The sequence below is a fragment of the Augochlora pura genome, chromosome 2 (assembly GCF_028453695.1).
Source record: "Augochlora pura isolate Apur16 chromosome 2, APUR_v2.2.1, whole genome shotgun sequence".
NCBI classification, from domain to species: Eukaryota; Metazoa; Arthropoda; class Insecta; order Hymenoptera; family Halictidae; genus Augochlora; species Augochlora pura.
The window spans coordinates 17870024-17893920 of NC_135773.1; the positions used below are offsets into that span (position 1 = coordinate 17870024).

At 33.3% G+C, this 23897-nt stretch overlaps 1 protein-coding gene across 1 annotated transcript in view; it reads left to right on the plus strand.

The window, feature by feature from the left end:
* LOC144478399 (ankyrin repeat and SAM domain-containing protein 1A) overlaps positions 1-23897 on the plus strand; it is a 163522-nt gene that overhangs the window by 75245 nt on the left and 64380 nt on the right. The window contains exon 10 of the mRNA XM_078196242.1: positions 4051-4225. Within this exon, the coding sequence (XP_078052368.1) occupies positions 4051-4225 (175 nt within the window). The remainder of the gene's footprint in view (positions 1-4050; positions 4226-23897) is intronic.

The window sequence follows — 23897 nt, forward strand, 5'->3', positions numbered from 1 at the left end:
GAAATTTTCGAGACGGAGTCCCAAAAGTCACTTGCAACCGGAAAATGGGGGAGGGTTCCTGAGGTTATTGAACACGTTGACGCCGGCGCCGATATTCGGAATTTTCTCTGTGAGGTGGCGCCCGAAGTTTAAAAAGATTAAATAATTATATTAATTTTATAATATTAAAATACCATCACTCGAGTGTAAAGGGTTAAACATTCGAGTAGATGTAAACGCACAATAAATATAAAATTTATTTTTCTTCTAAGAAATTAGAGCGATCGAAAAAATTCGAATTGTATTAATTGTGAAGAAAATGGTACAGCAAGGGGTTAATAAATTATAGGGAAGGTGTAGCTATTTTTTGTGAATGAGTTTTCGACTGAAATTATTTTCGCGCGAAATGAAAGGCGAATCGAAATCATTATTGTTATTGAACCAGCGTATAATATTTGTTAAGAAAAATTGTGGCTACGGACGGTATCACGGGTAGCATTTACGATAGACCGAATAAATTGAAATTTTAATATCGGCGCGCGGGTGGCGCACTTGAAATTGCGGATCGCAAGTTCGGGCAAATATTTTTCGGTCGAGATTTATTTGTCCGGTCCACATTTTATACAGTTTATTTTATATAATCGTATCAAGTGATCGGCTCGAATAGATTTTTATCGAGTCGGAATCGCCTTTATTTGCCCAGCGCGCGGTTGTGTCCGCTCCGCGCGCCACGCGGAAGAATGAATCGTCTGTATCGGTTGTAAACTCTGTCACGCGAAATCTGATTTTTGATCAGCCGTTCCGTGATTTGAAAATGTTGCACCGCTGAAAAATGTGCAGCGCCATTTTAAAAATATCATCGAAAAATACGTATATTACTCTGTTTGCACGGAGTTGCCGATCAGTCGTGCAAAAAAGGGTATTCGCGGAGATTATTATCAAACAATTTCTAAAAATTTAATGTGTTCTTTTTGAAACGAGCTCTTCTTTATTCCAAACATGTATACCTTGAATTATTTTGGATTTTATACTGATTTATGCTTTATTTATTACTGAATTGTTGATCGTTGAAAAGTGTAGCCAGTACGTTCTATGGATGAGGGGCACATTGTTGAATTCATAACTGCTATAATCGACGTGAAAAATTATTTGAGGAGAATTTGTCTCAGGTCGTTATAGCAGATACGGCAGATAATATAAAAATTTAGAAGAAATAACTACGTTGATGTACTAATCCGTGTTTATTAAAATTATTAAAGGAAACATATCATACTTGGTTTCTATGACTTGCATATGATGCAGAACATTTTCATTTTGCATTACGATCGATTTTCTATTTGTAACAATCATCAAAACAAATCATAAATGTCATATTAATATAATATTAGGAAGGGTAATTTTGTGTTAATAAAAATTTAGTATTATGACGAGAATAGTTGTAATAAGAAAATTTGTGGTAAATTTTTTTAATCTGACAGCACTAACCAAGTTTTTACATAGTAATGTACGTACATATGTTAAAATAATACTATTGTTTTTCTTCTTATTGTCTCGTTACTCAGAACAAGCAAGACACTGCTTTCGTGTGGTTACTAGAAATCATTCTCGTCGTATGACGAGATCAACTAATGAATAATTAAAACGAGTTTTCCTCGTCAATAACTGTTATTTGTGACCGAAATAATGTTTACGTAACTGAGAACTATTGCGAGTAATCGAACAGAATTTCCTTTGCCGTGAACTGTTAAGAATAACCGGAATGAATTTTCTTTATCAAAAATGATCATAAATGACCGAAATAAAATCTCGATTTTTAATAATGAATAATGGCAACGCACAAAAATTTTCCCCTTATTGTATTTTCTATTCATAACCAGAAATTGAAATCTTTTATTCTTGTGGATTTCTTTAACAATTTTGTTTACATTTTGTCATTAACATTTATAAATTAATTAGCAAATAAGGTTCTACTACCAATATTTTCACAAAAAGGGTTTCAATAGTGTTTATTTTGAGGCCTCACGTTGAATATAATATAAAGTAAATATAGTAGTAAATATAAAGTAATTAGTAATAGTAAAAAAAGTAAAGTAAAGTAATAAAGTAAATATAAGTAATCAAAATAATATGAAAGTTTCTTGAATAAGTAATATGAACCCTCCTTCTTCAATCACCACTAAAAGGTATAAAACGTCAAATAGTATTTGTGTATTAAGTTTGATGAGCTATTCGTTAATGATTCATGTTTGTTCTATAGGACGATGATATTCTGATTTCGGTTATGAATTATTGAACGATTATTTAATCGTTGCTACGCCATTAGTTACGGTACATAACTATATACGGTACATACTGAAGTACATTGCTCTAGAGCCACCAGAATACTTTTCAATTTTAAAAATATTTCATGCTTTAGCAGTATTAAATGTGCAATTGTTTCTTACGAAAAATTGATCTATTGGATTAGACAATATCAAACGGGCGTTTTTGTTTAATCTGTGTTCAGCTGCGACTAAGAGAGGTTCACTATAACGTGCGTTCGATATTTTTATTTATAAATTTTAAATGTATTCTTCTTATTCATTTCGTAATAAAATTTGTTCGTGTTTCTATCCCATTTTTATTTGATTTTTGAGAAACATTAATTACGCATTCGGAGATGAATCCACTAATGAAAAAAATGCTCGATATTGCTTCCAAAAATTTCGTTCAAAAATTATGAATTATTTTTAAGAGGAAAAAAATACAATAACCAAAATGATAAGACTTTGAATTGTTTATTATTTTCGTTGGCTGAATGTCGTAGATGCCAATGGAAGTTATTTCGATTGAATATAATAAATAATGCGTAAAATTGCGCTTTTTGTTTTTTATTTTTATTCAACGTCCGTTTTATAGTTTTTCTAAATAATATATTAATCAAATATTATGGTTTAATAATGTTTAACATGAAAAGGACGCGTAGAAGACGATACGCAAATGATCAGAATTTTATTTCAAAATTCATTGGAACCAGCAACTTCGAATATTTAGAGCATGTAGTTCTATACGAAATATGTCGACTATTTTGCATTTCTGCTCTCAACCTAGATGATGTCGAATTTCAGAAAAGCTTTTGGCTAATGTACGTGTCACCCTTAGTTGTAAAAGCAGAGAACGTACTAAGTAAAAGTAACACGAGAGAGTGCTGAAACATGAAATTTTACAGTACAGAAATATATTTTTCAACTCAGATAAAACAAATTAAAAAATTTTATTGTTTCTCCTTTTTATCAATCTAAGCATAATTTTTGCAAAAATTTTGTCAACTCATTGTCAAGTTAACTACTTAGTGCAACATCTGTAAAAAATATTGACATTAATAAAATTTCTTTGTATTAATAGAATGTTTAAGTATTGAGCCATACTAGGAGCAATCTCAAAAGTCGTATTTTTTATGATAACCTGAATCGAAATTATTAAATTATGTTATTAGAAATTATCGTTGTCATTCAGCAATTCATTAAGAAGTTCTTAACTATAAACTGAAGACTTTCAAAAATTATGGGATTTAAGAAAAGCTGCCATATAACTATTTTAATTACTATGATAAAAGGAGACTATCCATTGCTACATGTTAAGATAGATCAGATGTATTCTTGGAAATATATCTTATGAAATGAAATAAATAAGAACTCAATGAAAAGTAACAATGCTTCAGTAAGTATTTTAGTAAGTACGGTAATTTAGTAAGTATATGTGAAGTGTACTTCATATAACATTACAGGGGAAAAAGGAAAATTAGTATTTCCAAGTACAACAAAATGAATTGCCTGACGACGACTTCAAATTAGATGTAATTAAGTGTGCACATTGTAATCACAAAACAAGTACAATTTCATTATAGAAACATTCACAATTTTCGAGACAATGGTAATGGCCCATTCAATATGTATCCCAATCATGGTAGTTCTCGCCAAAATGTCTCCTACAAGTATTGTCGTGATATGTAACACAGGCCACCAAATTCTAGGGTTAAAAAAGAACCGTCTCTCGAAGAGAAATTGTTGGACTTGCGTTTACGTGTGACAGGTATACAAACGGAGGTCCCGCGACATGGAAACAGAAACCGACGAGGATTTACTGCAGTTTCCGGCCGGCGGCAGCCTGGACGCGTCCAGCGGCTCGTTGTCGAGCGTGTCCCTCTCGGACAAGAGCATGTCGACGGACAACGTCGAGGAATACTTTGGGGATGTGCCGTTCGCAGGTAAACAGCAACGCACGCTTGGCTGCACCGCATGACGCTTCTTTCTGCCCACGTGTAAATGCATAATCGTTGTGTTTCGTCTTTGTTTTTTCTCCTGGTTTTCACCGTCTGCCTGACGATGATCGTCGATCGGCGATCGTTCACCCTATCCTTCGGGTGACGAATAAATACACTCGAACTAGATCTGCGTACTAGTATTCGAATGCGTTTCTCGTCTTACGTCCGGTAACCACTCCCGAGATCTTATCACGCGTCCCGAATGTACTTTCAATTCCATGAAATTGCCGATCGGGACTAATTTGTTTTGCGGTTGCTAATCTCCGACGATAAGGTACAATTATATTCACGCAGCGTTCTCGTTTCATTCGTTTTACGATCTTGCTGATAGTGTTGGGCAATTAAGAAACATTGTTCAGGCATTTCACAACGATCCGGAAGGTTTGATTTTTGACGAAATCGGGTAAAATGACAGCTTCGAACAGTGAAATGTGTTACGTGCGAACGGATAAAATGACAATCGTCTTTTCATGTAGACTATTCGAGGAAAGGCATTCATCGTCTCATCGATTTCCTTAAGTTGCGTGGCAGATACAAATAGTGATTTGACAGATCGTATCGAAGCACTCGCCTTTTAACCCATTTGCATCACACGGAAAAGTGAAAAATTTGTTCTTCAAATGAAAACATTTGAAAATATTGAAAATAAAAACAATATTCCATAAATAAAGAATTTTTATTTAATTGAAGCTTAATAATGATAAAAGAAATAATTATTTTGCACAACGTGATAAAACTTGAAAAATGTCAATGCATAATGCCACATGGTAATTATTACATTGATAAAATGTATCTTTTCTTTCTTTTTTTTCGTGATAAACAAACTATGCAATGTTTGCGAACTTTCTTCGATGAAATCGTTTCAGGGTTGGAAAATGTTGACCGATAAATCTTCGCGGTAATGATGGACACGAGGTAAATATTCTTTTTTTTGTGGCGTCTTGTTTTTGGAATTCACTGCCCAGCTTCGTTTCACTGCTGTCTAAAACACAATCGTTCATTTTTTCTATTTTTTTGTGTTATTTTATCCTGAAACTATTTCTGATCGCCACTTTTCATTGATGGCCCGCAGTTATGGTGATAGCGGCCTAGTAAAATGCGCGCATATACGTGCTTATGATGCAAATGTGTTGATACTGGCACATCTGAAATATAACCGCATAAGTACTGTATTATTGGTAGTTCTATACATTAGATAAAATATCGTTTATTGATATCCTGTATTTTGTAAAATAGCAAGTATCTCTGTAGCAGTTAGTTTAATTATACTTAACGTAATTATTACATAACATGTATTGCAATCTTACCGAATCCACAAAGTTACTAAACGACAGTCTCTTCAGATTTACTTGAAACACTGATCTTATGATATTATAAACCGAGTATTATACACGCCTACGTGTTACTGGTAAGCTACGTACAATCTTATCGTTAAAAATTACGTAATTATAAACATAGTTACCATATCTCGTATATTTCTAGAATATACATTACACTATGCGTTGACATCGTACACGTCGCAGTATATCGAACGTTGAACTAACGTGGCTGCTTCATTCTTATTTATAATGTGCCCGGGGTACAATAGTCCTGTTATGCCTATCGACGAGTATATCGTGGAAGGAGATTTTTGCGTTCTAGAATAGATATCGAACGTGTACATTCTCTTAACCGTATGGTCTCATAGATAATTTTCCATATTTTCTATAAAATAAATAATAACGTAAACAGTGAAGCCTAGTATCAAAGTCTATTTCACAATACTCGCAAGTATTATATAAAAATATAATATTCGTATTCTATGTCTATGTTGTTTGGAAACAGTTAAGCATTTCATGCAAAATTAATATCATGGTTAAATTATCAAAAACAAATGTTATACAATATGTGTAGTTGAAAACAATTTCGCTGATAAAAATGAATCTACGAATGTTAATGATCTTGTTGACGCTTAAGAATTTTTGATCGTTGAGAATCAATTGCTAGACATTGTTTACATAAATTGCAGTAAATTGCAGCAAATTGCATTAAGATATAAAAATGGTGTCTTAGCAGTAAATCTGACAATATACATATAATCGTTATCGACATTGATATACATTTAAGAGTTCCACTATTAGCATCGAATAATCTCTCTCCATTCGTCGATCGATTAATTATACATTAGTTATTATGTCGGTTCGTGAAGGAAGCGATAAAGTTTAAAATTAATACGAAGAATCAACTCCGTGTTCTACGCTATGCCTAATTGCCCCATTAACACATTCACCGTTATATTATTAAACAACGGCTAATTAAAGATAATAATAAAGAATCTTCATAATAGTTCATTCCGTTTCGCAAGTATGTTGAAGCTGACACGAAGCACAAAAATGCCTTTTATTGCACTACACATCAAGAATAGCTCAAACTTTCCAGATAACCTAATTAGTTTAAGTAAATTATACTGTGTCGTTCTAGCAGTATTGAAATTGTATTTAACTCTAAAAAATGATATTATAAACATTGACGAATGCATAAACATTACATACCGTTTTCCTCCATTTTACCAACATTTAAATTTAAAAACGTGCTCATACGCTGTACTAAAAACGGTGACGCGTGTAGACAATCGAGACCGTGAATGTGTTAAACTAATCTTTTACAGATTCAACGCTGTTCTAAATATTGTATAAATCGAACCTTCCGAATCTAGCTTTAACGAAATCGAACTGCAAGAAAGAAAAGGATCCGTTAAAATTTCACGAAACAGGTTACAAGCCAGCTATCTATCCGTTCCGTGTAGCGTAAACCTTACTGCGACGCAGCCGAATGTTTTTTAACACATATTCGTCCGGTAACTTTGTGCACCGCTGTTCACAAAATGCCGGCATTTTGTGCAGCATCTGTAGAAAAGATATTGGTCTATATAAAAACAACGTAACTTATTCAAGATGATATATTTTTCAGTGAAATTTTGGAAGACGTTATAAAACAAATTTGTCTTTATATATAAATTTTTAATATTTTTTTCGTCACTATCATATTCCGATATTTACTATATTGTAAAGGATACAAGTGTGGGCGTCTTGTCGACAATATCACTATTGTCACTATCGCTACTATGAGAATTAAATTCTGGAAAAATTTCAATGTTTTCACTACACTCGCAATCAGATAAATTGTCTAGACATACCTCTTTTTCGTTATTCATTTCAGACATATTTTATCATTTTATTTTGATTAAAACTGCGTCAGAAAATTAACAATAATACAACTGAAATAAATATCCGAACACCCGAGCGCTTAAACTTTGAATAAAATTCTTCTATACGCAATACCGAATACTACGCTTTTAGTTTGTTTTTGTCTCTTTGCAAATCAGTTCTTTATTGGAATTATTTTTGTTCGGTAAAAAATAGAATTTAATTTATTTCGAATTAAAAGAACAAGGATCAATTATTTTCTGGAATAAACGAATGATTAATTTTCGTCACGCGGACGAATATGTGTTAATGTCAGCAGTTTGAGAATGGGAGAACCCGCCGGGACTAGGCGCCGATCGTGCAAGCGTTCTTTAATTTCCCCGGCAGAATGTGTTGATCGAGAAAAATGCGGTTCTCGCGCAGCGACACGGTAGTAAAATTCGTCGCCGACGGATTTTCAATCCTTGCTAACGCGAGAGGCGGTACGTGACGTGCAAGCGGAATCCTGTTCGCGGAAAGTGGGAACGATCGGTGCTCGTTACGCGGACAGGTCCGCTCGATCGTCAAATACCCGGTTTTACGCTGCCGGGACCGAGCATTATCGCCGGCCGAACGATACGATAATTCCGGAAGCGCTTCACTTTTTCCGGCGACCGATCGTCCCGGAGGATCGATAGGCTAGTGTTAGTGTTTCCGTATCCTACGACGATAACAGATCGAATAGTTCCTTAGGTTATCGACTACCTAGTTAACTGTGATGTATAGACGCGTATGTGTCCGGGTGTTTGAAAGAGAACTTGAGAACCGAGGGCGTGTCGTGAAAATGGTAGCAATTACTCGAGAGCTTGCGTAGAATCGAAATACGGGACAGAGACTCTTTTGTTGAGTTCACGGGTCAAGGCTCCTTGTAAAAAACATTGAATAAAATTTTGTTCTATTCGTCAACGGGAGTAGTGTGACAAGCAATGTAACACTAAACCTAACACCGCTGCACAGTGCGGCCACGCGGACAAAACTATAAAGTCCAAATATTTGTGTGTAATATTATCAGATCTTGTCCAATTGGTATATACTTATGTATACGTACATATTGTACAAAAAGTAAGAGAATATCAATCATTTTTTGGCGAACCTCGATTATTTTCAACTTCAAGTTAACATACCCTGGAAACGACACGAGATACCCTGAGATTGCAATAGTTTCTAATTTGTTGTTTGCTATATTATAAGGATTTGAAAAGCATTTATGTTTCGGATTGCGTCGAACGAAACGATAGCATTGTCGACAAAAAATGGAAGTCGCTTACAAAATACTGTTATTTTATCAAAGACACCGTAATTACAAATAAATCATATTTTTTTACAGAAAATACAATTTGCGATAGATGTTTTATCTTTACATTATTTTTGCAATTATTTCTCGAAGACCAACTACACATTCACGTGCTAGGTACGTGATTTAGGTATATAAGTATGGTTTTAAATTGTTTGAAAGGACAAATGAAAGAAGCATTGAACAATTATTACTAAAAAAGAGAAAGTATCTATTGCAAATCTTATTCTTAAAAAATATCATAGTATTTGATATTATGGTGCTTTCAATGAAATAACAGCATCTGATAAGTAATTTCCATTTTTTATCGATAATGCTATCATTCGGTCGCATTACGCAGCAGAAAAGAAAGTGTATAAAACTGTTCGATGCAATTCGAAATACAAAAACTCTTAAAATTCTTATAATATAACAGACAACAAATTAAAAACTATTTCAGTCTCAGGATATTTTGCGCCGTTTACGAGATACGTTAATTTGAAATTGAAAATAATTGACCTTCGCTTAAAAAATTATTAATATTCTCTTACTTACTATTATATAACATACCCGTATACATAAACATATAGTAGTTGGACAAGATTTGATAACGTGCACGAGAATATTTGGAATCTATAATCTCCTCCCGCGAGCCTTTGTTCTCGCCGCAATGTGCATCGGTGAAATGATCGTTTTCACAATTTTTATTTCATAATTGTTGATTTGATAAAGATTAGAAATTATTTGATTTATTTATTTACTCAGTGCACACACTATTGTTAGAATAGAGAAAAATTTAAATAAACTCTATCCTGTAATTTTTACAAAGCAATATTTGTTATTTGTTTTTCGACCTAGGTCGGTTTAGCATTAAGCAAAATTTTCCTTTTTGTAAATAGTTATCGATGGTGCTAAGAGATAGCCTCGAACGTCGTCACTAGAATGAACACTCTAAGTGCCAATCTCATTCAATTGTTTCAACGACATTTGTAACTTGATATGTGCGGCATCCTATTATATTAACGCAAAACAATGAGGACTGTTGTGACATGTCGTTTTATTGTGTTATTCAGCATTAGACTGCCGATTTTCTGTATTTACAGTGGCTCACAAAAATATTCATACATTTGCAATGAAGTGGCGCCTCTACGGCCCTATTGAAATTGTTGTAACACGTTCCACAATTATTTTTATAGATATTGTCAAAAGTTAGATTTAGAAAAAATTGTTGAAAGTGTAACTGTTCTATGAGTCACGTGACTGAATTTCAGATGCATAGAATGAATTTTGTTATGTATAATAGAAATACTAGAAGTTAAAAAAAATTATATTTGATAAGAGTTAATGATCTAATTTCATCGGACCGAACCTGCGTATACAAGGTGTCCTAAAAGTCATCCCCAATCGTAAAATAAGGGCCGATCGAAACCCAGTCTCGCTCATGAGCTCAATCACTACAAACCAGCCGATCTCGCGTTTCATGATGTCTGTTTGTCGTTAATAATTCGTAAACAAAGCCGTGGATTGCATTTTCGCTAAGGAAAAACTTATTTCGAATAACCTCGAGTACCCCACTTTTCACAATTCCGAGCTACTTTTGGGTCACCATGTAGATATCAAAACAAGAGAAACTGCATTTATAATGTTGGAATTGCTTTATTTGCAATGTAAATATCCGGATTATCAAATCCGGTTGACGTGGTTTTCTTTTCATTTTTCATAGAGAATTAAATTTATAGAAAAGTCGTTTTATTTTCATACGCGTATGTACTATTTCATGTAGATACTAGCATAGAGAAAAAAAACCGTAACTGCGTAAAAAATCGAACACACATCCAGATTTACGGTTCAATACGTTACCCACATAGCCATTCCAATATCGTAAAATTTGTTCTTTGTTTTCCGTATCTATAGAAAACGTTCCGTACGACGAAATTTAAACGTTAAATAACTTCATAAGTAATTCCTATTGCCATAAACATCCGAACGCGATTCAAATGATTCAGCAAAAATATTTCTTTGAAACCTTGATAATTCGATTGACTTCGGTGACTCGAATTCCGTGACCTTCCCTTGTCAGCTAATAATGATTCGGAATGTAGGAAGGTGGGTGGCACTCGGTAGAGAAGGCGACCGATTTTTCTTGCTCCTCGCACCGTTTAGTTTGTCGGTAAGTGCCATTCCTTGTAGCTCCTAATAGTACGTATTACAGTTTTCTGTTATTCCTAAGCAATAAGTCTGAGCTTCCTAAAGAAATACTGAATGACAAAATGCATAGTTCTTTATTTAATTTTGCAAAAAAGGCTGCTATTGTCAATTATATCCAGAAAAAGTGGGAGAACCGTATTTTCATAAGTACTTCGCGTAACTCTAAAGAAAGTAGTAGTAAAAATTGTAAAACAAACCGTTAGCTAGTGATATGATTTTACAATATATTCTCAAGGAAAAACATACCAACAAAAGAAGAAGCTTGCAATTTCCTGCGACATAAACAAAGAGTAATAAATAATAATCCCAAAGTACTAACATCTTCAAATAGTACAGTCAAACGTGCTCGATATAAATTTTGTCTATCGATGAATAATAATAAAACATATATAACGTGTTATAATTGTAACAAATATATTTGCAAATTACATGCAACGTATTATTGTCCAGATTCCAAACAAACATAATTGACTTATTACGTTCAATTTTTATTTTTTCCTTCTAATAAAAGATATTTATGTTTATTTACATTTGTTAAACTCTTATGAACAAATAAAATTACACTTGTTATAACGAAGTAATTCAAAATTGTTGACCTATTATTTTATCACTTCGAATTTAAAATACTATATATCGGATCAACTAAACCCGAACATCACAAAACACACTAATAACACTAAGACAATGTTCTCTTTTTAATTTTTTCATTCCATGAAATGACAAATTCACGGTTTTTAACGTTTTTACCTGAGCCTGTAACGAAAATATAAGAAATGCGTTTTATAAGTCTGTGTAGCTTACATGCATGATAAAATTTTCATCGAAATCGTTTGACGTTGTTACAAGTAACAGACAATTAAAAGTCACGAAAATTGCAATTTTATTACTGCCGATTAAAATCTTTAAGAAGTGTTAAGATTTTTCAATGTTTTAATGCCTATGTATTTGACGTCTTTTTTCATTTCATGCAATAGAAAAACTCAAAAAAAGCATCTTGACCTTTGTATAATAGACTAATCCTTCTATCGTTAAAAAAAAACTCCGAGTTATTTAGTTTTAAAGAAGTTATCGCGTTTTAAAAGGTGTACGAACAATTTTGTGAGCCACTACATGTCAAAATGAATAAATAAAATACAAGAGCAGGGAAAATTCTAGAAGAATCTAAGTCTGTTCTTACATTGTTTTCAATATACTAAAGCCATTAACACTTATTGTTAACATAATAACAGGATTTCCCATTATTGTATTATACTAGGGGAAACTTAAAAATCTGTTGATTAATTAAGAATTAAGTTATTAGGTGACTATACGATAATTGCTAGTTTATTAACAAGTTCTCAGCTATAAATTGTAGAATATCAAAAGATGTGAAATGAGTTGCAGCATTAGTTACAGCTAATATAAAAAATTCGTGTCTTGCATAAAATTTTAAGTAAATTGACACAGATTTCTATAGAAAAATGTTTTATACTTGGCACTTACGGTGTTTTATACAAGGATTCTTCAACGGACGCAAATGATTAAGAATTATCGTTGGTCGTTACTTTTAGTTTGGATACTATGAAACAGGCGTTCAATAAAAATAAAAAGCAAACAGCATAATTTTCACGTTATTTATTATATTCAATCGAAATAACTTCCATTGGCAGCTACGACTTTCTACCAACCATTGGACAAGTCATATATGCCTTTTTGAAAAAACTCTTCATTTTTAGAGTTAATTTAAAGTCTTTTATATTATCATTTTGGTTATTACATTTTTTTTTCTCTTGAAAATAATTCATAATTTTCGTTCGAAATTCGAAATTTTTAGAAGCAATATTGAGCATTTTTTTCATTACTGGATTCATCTCCGCATGCGTGATTAATGTTTCTCGAAGCTTGAGATACGCCATCATTTATTTTGAATTCGTACAATAAAAGTAAATGTAAATCGCGTTTTATTTCCATGTAGTTTCGGAGAAAAATCAAATAAAAATGGGATAGAAACACGAACAAATTTTATTACGAAATGAATAAGAAGAATACATTTAAAATTTATAAATAAATATATCGAGCTCACATTATAGTGAACCTCTCTCAGTCGCAGCTGAACACAAACTAAACAAAAACGCTCGCTTCATAATTTCCAACCTAATATTTTGCTACCTTGTACAAATTACTATAGTAAAGTTGGAACAGTGTGTAACACTTAAACTGATTGATTTGAAAGAATTATTACACGAGCAAGGTTCTTCGTAATTGAGAACCTTTCACACATAATCTCTGCTGTACATTGAGCAGTATAACGACCAACTCGTCCCACTTTTCGCGTGTCGCGGACCCATTATTCCATCAGTTTTTCAGTTTTTTGCGAGCCAAGTCGCGCGAAGTCTATGTTGTAATCCACTTACGTAGGTACTCACACGTCCTCGCGTTCTCGATCCTTTTCTTTCAGCAACACCTTGTATTTCAGCGTACCATGTACACATTATCCGTACGAAAACTTCCCAGGACGATTATACCGAACGTATTTCCCGTTGTTTTTTAAGCAGAGTATATGTTTCCTATATATTTATCTATTACCAGGTGTATCGTTGGTCCTTCGTTTCTGTAAATACACTGTTTTGTTCAAGAATTGCAGATATGTTAAGAAACTTATTATATATATATATACACACATAAATATATATTTACCATTTGTTAGTATTCGAATTTTTCTTTTAATTATCCGTGTAAGATATGCATATTCGAGGATAGTGGGGGAAGGATCGATTTCACGCGAAAATATATGTAATCCTCCCTTTCCCGCGCGGTAGCTGTAAGAGATGAAACATTCCGAGGAGATCTTAAACTTGAGAACGCTCGACGAATTCTAATCTTTTTAAGCTGAAAGGAATATCGTCGTTGTAGATCGTAACGAAACTTATACCCAAGTGAAAGTATTCGCCGGCGAACGGGTATTGTAACGGGTGCGGCAGGTGATCGTGGAACATCGCGCTCGTCTATCGGGAAATCGTGGATAGGTTCTCTCCTCGATGCTACAACCATTTCTCAACGTCCTGTCATTTTCTCCTTGCATAACCGCGAGATCTTGACCCGATCTTTCTGAACAATCCGGAATATCGAATCGCAACTTTCTACGTTGCCCCGGGTCGCAAGGTTTAGAGACTGTTCGAGTGCCAGGGCTCTTTGCGAGGAATGAAAAATGCCAAGCGGAGCAATCGTGCTTTTGCCGCGACGTTAAATAGTGAAACAACTCTCATCTGAGTCATTATATCGCCCGCTAAATAATCTAGCATTATTTCAGTTTGATACAGCTTTTATAAATGATAAATTTAAGGGCAAAGTATTGAAACAATTCGAAAGCAAAGTCGGTTTGAGTCTACTAATTATTTGGTGCTCTAAATAAACTGTAATGTTTGTGATACTATTCATTTCAATTTGGTACAACTTTTACAAGTAATTACAATAAAGTCTAGTATTGAAACAATTCGAAAGCAAAGTCAGGTTATTTTTACTAATTATTTGGTGCTCTAAATAAACTTGAATGTTTGTGACACTATTAATTTCATTTTGGTACAACTTTTATAAGTGATCACAATAAAGTCTAATATTCAAACAATTCAAAAGCAATGTCAGGTTGAGTTTACTAATTATTTGGTGCTCTAAGTAAGCTTTAATGTTTATGACACTATACATTTCAATGTGGTACATATTTTATAAGCAATCACAATAAAGCCAAGCATTGAAACAATTCGAAATTGGCGTAAGGCATTATAAATGTTTGTTGGACAGTGGATTAACAAAAGCACCTTTATCCTTGTCGTCTTCGTCTGTTGCTCTATTCATAGAGAGCATATACTCGGTACATACCTCTCTTCCCTTTACTTTTCTTCTTATTTAGAAGTCCGATAATTCCGGGCTTATCCAGTCCTGCCGTCTCGGTCATTTCATACTGATTCTCAGGGTCTAGTAGCTGGGAGCTCTTAGCATAAGAAATCGCAGCAAAACGCAGACCGGGGAAAGCCTTATCATCCAGCGTGTCTGCAACTGCTAGTGGCATCAGCTTTAAGCACTCGATCATATCGCCACATTGATATAGGTTTTATGAACAATTACAGTAAAAGGACTCATTAAAAAATCCGAAAATGAACTCAGTTTGAATCTATTACTTATTCGGTGCTCTAAATTTTCAATAAAAATTTTCCGCAATGATTGCAATATACTGGAATTACTTAGATATTTCTTTTGTTACTTAATTATTTTAATTGAGTTTAACAATGTTGTCATGAGAGCATAAAATCCACTGTCTACCAAGGATGCTATAAATTTTAATTTGGCGTAATTTTTATAAACAATAACAGTAAGACCACTTATTGAAATAATTCAGAAGTAAAAAGGAAAAAACACGATTGCGCTACTTGGCATTTAAATGATTAAAACGACTCGAAAACTCAAGTTCAAAGATCTATGAAGTGTTCAAACGAGGAAATCAGATATACGACTATTTAGTATGAAATGTATGCGATTATTAAAGATATTTGAAAATGATGTACGTACGCTGACTGTTAATACGTGAATAATTTTGCACGAGATTGCAAAACTCTGGTCTTAAAGAGTTTAATCTTTATACTGATCTCTCTGCTTCAATTGTTTCTTTCTCTTTTTGACATTTTATAGCTTTGCACTTCAAATATGACAGCTATACGATTCAAGCCTTCAAACAGGAATTATATTTATTGTCGTATGAACTGAAGTTAAGTAATTATTTGCTAAATGTACATTTTGCATCAGTGGAATTCGGGAAATATGCTCACAGAAAGTACAAATTTCTTCATCTATGAAAATTGCATTTTGTAACATTGCATTTATAAAAATTTCTTTCTTCTATTAAAACAGTACCTTTCTTTTGTTTTTTATATATACACTCATACAATTCAAATGTTTTAATTTTTTTTGTTAAATAATTAAACAAACAGAATCAGCATGAATTATTTTCTTCTGCAAAGTCTTTTATTATAATATCGTTATAACTTTGAAAAAAATGATTGTTTTAGCTTACAAAATGTTCAGTACATTCGTCAAATATTAGTTAATAAACTAACCCAAAATTGCCTTATAATCGGAGGGTCAAACCGGAGAGATCATTTAAGATTCATCAAACTCGGTAATATAGACGACGAGACTAAATAAGTAGAAAATATGTACAAATTATTAATGTTGGTTAGTATTCCGAAAGTATGTGTGATTGTATTGACCGCACCTTTTTGAAACTGAATAGATTGTGAAAATTCAAGTTGCATTTATGTTGTATATTGGAAGTCACACTGCACAGTAAATTATTTCACACTGGAAGTAGCGTTCTTTATGATAATGATATAATCATTTTTTTACGATTCACAACTAGTGGATACTGTTCCACTTCACACGCAATTATATTATTTGCTTGTCATTCTTTTTATGCATTTTCTATATCTCTCTGTCTATGCATGCCAGTGATATTTATACAAAAAATATGCAAATCGAAATGTTGTCGATCACGAACATTTAATAAGTGTCACCTTATGACTATTGCAATTTCTTGGATTTTTTAATCGCCTTCATTTCCGCATTGGTTCTTTTTACATAATTATATCGTTTTGCTGCATCAGTTCTGTCGCTTTTGTTTTTATTGCGATATTAGCTTACCTTAAAAATAAACTCCTGTTACGTTTGCATTTTACATAATCTCACAGTCGCGTTCTTCTTCTTTCAAAGAAAATCTTGAATGTTATAATTTGGTTAAATATTTCTTACATTTCAAATTAAGAACCATCAAATCAAAACATCCATTTATTTTCGACATAATCTTTTATTTCAATAGAAACTAGGAATAATAATAGCTTTGAACGTGAAGAATTGTAAAAAGGTACCGCATTGGCTTATAATATAAATATCATTAATTCTGTTGTATCAACACAAAAGAATATAACAGAAATATTCGTTTTCCAAATATTACACTGCATAATTTTTAACCTGAAACCAGAGCGACGAATTAACAAATTCTGGGTGTGTTTAAATGAGAAGAAACTTTATTTTCAAGATAAAATTATACCTAAAATATACACAATAGGACTTATCGAGCAGTCCACTGATTATGAATTTTTAATATATCTAAAACACTCCAATACTCACGCAAGGCAACTCATAGATAATAATAGATTTACGTGTAAAAACAGTTTTTGTAAAAACATTGATTCAGGTACGAAGTAATTTATTGTGCACTGCAACTTTCAGTCGAAAGAAAGGTTATAAATTCCTCGGAAAAGATTCACCTGCAGCTTAAATCAAAAGTTTCAATTAAGAAGTCAAGAGGAACCTTATAGTGAATCGTTAGAACTTGTATCGAGGTATATGAAAATAGTTATATCGTTGTCCATCGATTAGAGAACCTGTCCTCCGCTGTTGATATACCGTAGATTAAGTATTTTGATTTGTTACATTGATCTTCTACCCTCGGTATGTATACACTTTATTTTGTGATTGATTTTTGTATATTATTTTCTGTTAAATGCTTCGTCTAGGTAGTGTAATTCGCTCGACGAGTATTACGTACCATAAAAGTATATTAAAATTAGGCAGAGTTTAGACGTACAGAATACATAAACAATTATAGTGCTTTATAATATCGTTGGTGTGCTAATAAACGTTATGATGCTGTGTATGCGATGTCTTGAATTATTTTGTCGCTTTCGTACGACCCTCTTGAGCTTGCGTACACTGTACTCTTGGTTCCCTGTCCATTACGTCCGCTGTGTCGATGAGCTTGCTTTTCGGTTCATTGTCTATTTCGTTTCGAACACATCTCTTCGAATTGTTTTACGAATTGATTATCAAACCAATTCGAGATTAGTTTCCGAGTATGTTTCTCGAATCAAAAAGTATCAATACGGTTTGTTGATCCTGTTGACAGTGAAAAAGGAAAGGTGCACAGATAACGACATATGCTAAATATCTTTATTTTTTCCTTTGAAATAAAAGAAACCGATCTAGCACAAACTGAAACGCAGAACGTGCAAGAAGCGGAAAATAAATTTACAACAATATATTTCAGTATAATCGTAATGAGATTGCATGCGTGTGAAGCGTGTACCAACGAAATTGCGTGCGTTTTGATTTGTTTCTTTTTTTAAAGGTAATCTAATCTAACGTACAATCTAAGGTAACTTTATACAAACACGGACATGATTGTTTACGGTAAGTTATCAACCAATATGTACTTGTATATAAATAATTATTTTCATATACTTTTTAACCCTTACCAGTTACAAAACACACTCTACACGTATAATAACATTGTACATACCGTGTAAATATTAACATCTCATTTTCATCTGTGTTTGCGCAGAAGCTATTCGATTGCATGATCGCTCATTACAGCCATATCTACGCAAACATTTGCAATACCGACTCAGATTGAACTTAAGTTCAGTTCTGATTTACGAAGTTGCGACCTGATGGTTCGTGTTGAATCATTCATCTTGGGATCGAGGAACTCGAATCGAAACAATCGAGGGTCACGAAAATAGAGTTAAACTAATTTAGAAATAGAGAATACAAATCGTGATGTTTCAAAGTCAAAGGATTTAACAGCAAGAGATTTCCCTGCGCTTGCGGACTCTCGAATCCAGAGGCATAAACTAGATAGATGGGTACCTAATCGAGGTGCACTGGTCAAGAACTTCTGGGTTCTAGTTCTTATCTAAACAGAACAATATTTTTTAAGAAAAATATTCTACTTTTATGACTTTTAGATTACATAATATAATATGATTAAAAATATAATTGGAAATATAATCAAGAATAAATAATTGAAAGTGTAATTAAAAATTATAATTTAAAAAAGTTTTAAATAATATAATATCTTGATCAATTGCAACAAACATAAGTCAAACATTGCTTTGTTCGGAAAGTAAACTTTTTCTTTTTCTTTTATTACTGAATAAAACAATATCGCTATAATTTATAAATTATTTAACTATCAATATAATTTAATAAGACGCATATTTATTAAAACATCAAATCTTACACAAATGTTAATGATATGTAATGTTTTCTTAACTTAAGTGTATATCCGGTTACATCGATTACGTGAATTTTAAAGGGAGAAAAAGATCCAATGAAAAATCATCGAATAGTTCAACCGACCGTCGATCATTGCGCGATAGTTACCCAATTGGCATACTCGAATTTCTATCACCGCTCGTGCCGCGAATCTCGTAATCTAATTGCGCGCGATGCTTTTTGAACGACACGCGAATGGAAAGTGGAGCAAGGTGAGATCCAGCCAGCGACGCGTCCTTTTACATTATTAGCCGCTTAATTATTTTCATCCGTGCGTGTACGTGACCTGTTCGCAGCCATCCGCTTGCACAACGAATTATCGCACGTTGCAGCGCAAGAACCAACGCGCATCGACGTCCGATCGCGATTGTGAATCGTGGTGATCGACGCGACGATCGTTATCGTACGGGGGTCGCCGATGAAACTTGTCTGATCGTCTTCCGAGAATGAATTTCGTCGCTTTCACTCGTTTCCCAGCCGGCCCGGATCATAGCGAAGTCGCGGTACGCGTCGCAACGCAGTAATTCATCGCCACCACGAAACTACCGGTTTGTACATTAACACGCGGTATCTGTAGATAGCCGCGCGTTGCGGTAAATCAACAGACTGGCCCGGTCTTATCGACGCCGTAAGCTGCTGCGCTCGTCGTTCTCACTGATAAAACGCGCATCCACGTTCCTCTGCAACCGCTATCGTGACCCCGGAGAACCGCGCTTGTCGTAGGTTGTGAATTCTCGATAATGCGGGCCACCGTTTATCTGCTGCTTTTTGGCTTAACTAATACCGTGCCTCCCAGTGCGTTGTTCTGGAATCTTTTATCGGTTCCGAAGATTCCTACCGATGTCAACAAGTGTCATAGCATTTTCTATTTATTACCTCCTTGTGCTATAATAATGAATTAGACTCGTGATACAGATTCCACGCAAGATCTACTGAATGTGAATACATATTACCAACTTCTTCCAACTCGAAATAAAAATAAATTCTTCTGTTATCAAAATCTATAAACAGAAGTACATAAAGATAACGAAAGAAACAAAAATTGTCTGGTCCTATTAAGGAAATTATTAAGGGCAAATAAGTGCTAATCAGCGTGAAAGGAATCGTTGTTCGAGGAGTTAAAAATGTACGAAACCAATATAGTGTCACTAGGATAATGGAGCCAGTTACTACGGGGCAGCAAATGTCTGTGTTATTTGAATTAAATTAATTATTTCTTTGCTAAAATTAAATATATAATGGTTGGAAATTTTTAGAATACCAGAAATTTATTCAAATTTAATGATTAGTAAATTTGCAAAATTTTCTGTAAAGCTTGTGGAATAACTTCAGAAAATATCGGACGAATGAAAATCAATATTCGGTGAAATAAATTGTTCTGATACAAATTTTACGCAGAGTCGTTGTGGAATTAGTGATTTATAGTAATAATAATAGCGACGTTTATCATGCCAACGGGATAGATGCTTTGTTACAGAGATGATTATAATTATGGTAATGAGCACACGTGAAAAATATAGAAAGACAGAAAAGTAATAATAACAAGCTAGTAATGAGTCGAGATTCAATGAAACAATCAATAACAATATGAGAATTATATAATAAAGATACTAGTATACTTTATAATGTAGGGATTATTTTCAAGGTACATCCCACGAGTCTCCGTGGTAATAATAAAACAACAACAAAGGGCGCCTTCGATTACCAATAACAATAATAGTTTATTATTAATAACTCGCAACTTCCCACGACTTACAACAAGAATAATAACAACAACGACAACGTAACGACTTTGACAATGACTCAACAACAACAACTACAACAACAACAACAACTTCTCCACGTGACTGTTCTCCTTCGACTGACCCGATCTTTTCCGCTCGTTCCTCCATCCTTACCAGCCTTTTTCCAAATTACCCTACTACTCTCTTTCTCTTGCATTCATACTCTTTCGTTCTGCCTCACTCGCTACCTCATTTTTACTCATTCTCTCTCTTTCTTTTTCTATTTCCCTCTCGCTCACTCACCCTCTGCCTTTCGGCCACGCAGGACTTCGAGAAATCTAAGCAATAGACTCAGGCCACTCGAAGTCGCCCAAACACTCTGTCGCCATGTGTCCCATTCATTACCATTTTATGACACTCAACCATTCTGCCTTTCATACCCGGAAAAAAACCTACAATAATAAACATTGAATTTTATAGAAATTTATAATAAAAATTTCATTTATGCAGGAACTTGTAATAAAGATTAAATCTATTATATATACAAAGTTATATTGTAATAGAAATTATATTTGAAATGCTATACGTTGTGTTTTGGTTTGTTGTAAATGCTATACGTTATGTTTAACTTGACTGAATGTAATGCTTAAAAAGAATTATTTAACAATATTAATAACAGTATAAAAAAAATAGAGTGATAGTGAATTTTTACTGGAATAAACGTGCGAGGGTTATGAAATATAAAACGCTTCTAATAAACACAAAATTGAATGATACAAAAAACTGTGAAGCGAAGGCTAATTACAATATTTTAATGGAATGTGGGATTTTCTGTGTTCTTATGCTTGAAACTTTTTCCATAATTTCTACTAAAGACGGTAATACGCGCCATGATTATGCATCTGATTGCTGCGAAAGTGTTACAGGGATTTCTTCTTTGCAGAAAGAAATCTGTGATACACAGGTAATATGTGATAACTGTCCACATATAAACACGAAATTACTGGACTGGAATGGACAACGGATTATTTACGTCAAATTACAATTGAAAAAAAAGATATAAATTATCTCTAGTCTTGTTAATATTTCATGTAACTACTTTTTAAAAGTAAAAGTTCATTTAGCAAACAAGTACAGTAGAAACGTTTTAAGGGTCATAAATATTAACTAATAATTGCTAGACCATCGACTTTCGTGCAAAAAAAGAATTGTTTGCAACGATTTCAAGACAAATGTGCCAAGTATAATTTCCTTCTCTTTTTGAATAATTTTAATCAATTGAAATGAGTACACCAGAGCCATTCTTAATTCCACTTAATTCTTTTACTGTTTTCAGTTCTATAAATTCAGTTTTTCATAAAATAAATATAAAATAAATGTATAAAATGTGCATAGATGCATAAAAAACATGGATAAATGCATTTTAGCAGCTTATTAATCACCAACGTTGCCACCGCACTATGGAGAGGTGTAACGTTTAGAAATAAATATTTTAATCGTTTGATGATACACATCAACGATTGAAAGAACATTGTTGTTGGTTGCATTGTTGACGGCCAATGCTCGTGTCGGTCAAACTTGTTTTCGGCGAATCCTTGTCAGTCAAAACGGTCTCGGTGCAACCTATGGCGATGCATTGAATGTATCCCAGCTACCATTGTCGAAATATTCTCTGATGGATCCGCTGCACAGACAGCGTGATGATCGCGTAAAATCCATCGAAGAGAATTGCGACGGTAGCCGAAAACAGATCAAAATTTCCTACTAGAAACTTCATTCAATTAATCAATAGTCAACTCCGTGATTAATTCGAGTGCGTTTTAATAAATTGCAAACAAATAAAACGATTGCTTATTTCGTTGCGTATTTCGTATAAAAAGAAGCTAATTAATCAACATGTCGATGATTAAAATTATAACTTTGAAATTAAAATTATAACCGAAATTACAACTAAATTTGTAATTTTTCTGTGAAAATGTTTCTTTTTACATTTAACTAGAGGATCGAAGAAATTTATTTAATCGGATTGAAACTGCGTAGATAACTAAAAGCGTAATTAACGTAGTCACTAGATTATGAATATTTACGAAAAATAAACATTTTCTTAATTAATTGTAAGAAACAGAAGTTAAATAAAACTATGTACCTTCAACCAATAAGTTTAATAAATTAAGAAAAATGTAGGAATATTCTTAAATTCAATTAATGTTTTTTATTCAAATTTCAAAGTTCATAAAATCCGCGGTCTACTAATCACTTTAATTATACGTTTAGTTTTTTTAAATCATACAAAATTTAATGTGGTATACGCAATCATAGTATGAGAACCCGAGCGAAATGTGCCAAACTCGTTTGATGTAGTTTGATAAAATTTCGGAAAGAAATCGCAAGAATTTTGTAAAACCTGATAATTACCAAATTCAAGAAGAGAAGAGAAATGAAGAATGAAGAATATTTTCCGAAAGGTAGCCACCAATGATATATGGTTCTTCGGCACTAAGAGGGTTAAACGTTGCAGATTAGAGCTAGCAATAAAATATGCATTTAACTAAATCTATCAGAAGCTGTAACCTTGACTAAATATGTATATTTACTCACCCGTAATATGTATGGTATCTTGCACATGGCCTTGTTCAGTTACCTATGCATATCCAGAAAGATACGAATACAAAGAGCAGAACACATGTTTATCGATATAACGTGAATATTAAATGTACCAATGATCCTTTTTTTTTACAAATTCATCAAACATCCTCCAGCGAACGAGACTCTGATTACAGTTGATACATTCCCTCATGAACTAATGTTTTGATGAATACGAGGCGTGATCGAAACGAAATCGGACTCTATCAGCTCCCTTGCGACAGTATCAGATAAAGTTTAATGACTTTAGCTCGAATTTTCTTTAATCGCGTTATGCGACTGTTGCAATACCATCTGAATATTTATAGTTTTATCATCTTCCGTTACATTTTCAGCTTGCATAAAAATAAGGACTATAAAACACGTTGTTTAGATTTTCGACCTACACCGAGGTAAACAAATTAAAAGTCGTGGAGTTCCTTATTCTTTCGCCATTATAACCAATTTATGGCCTTTGT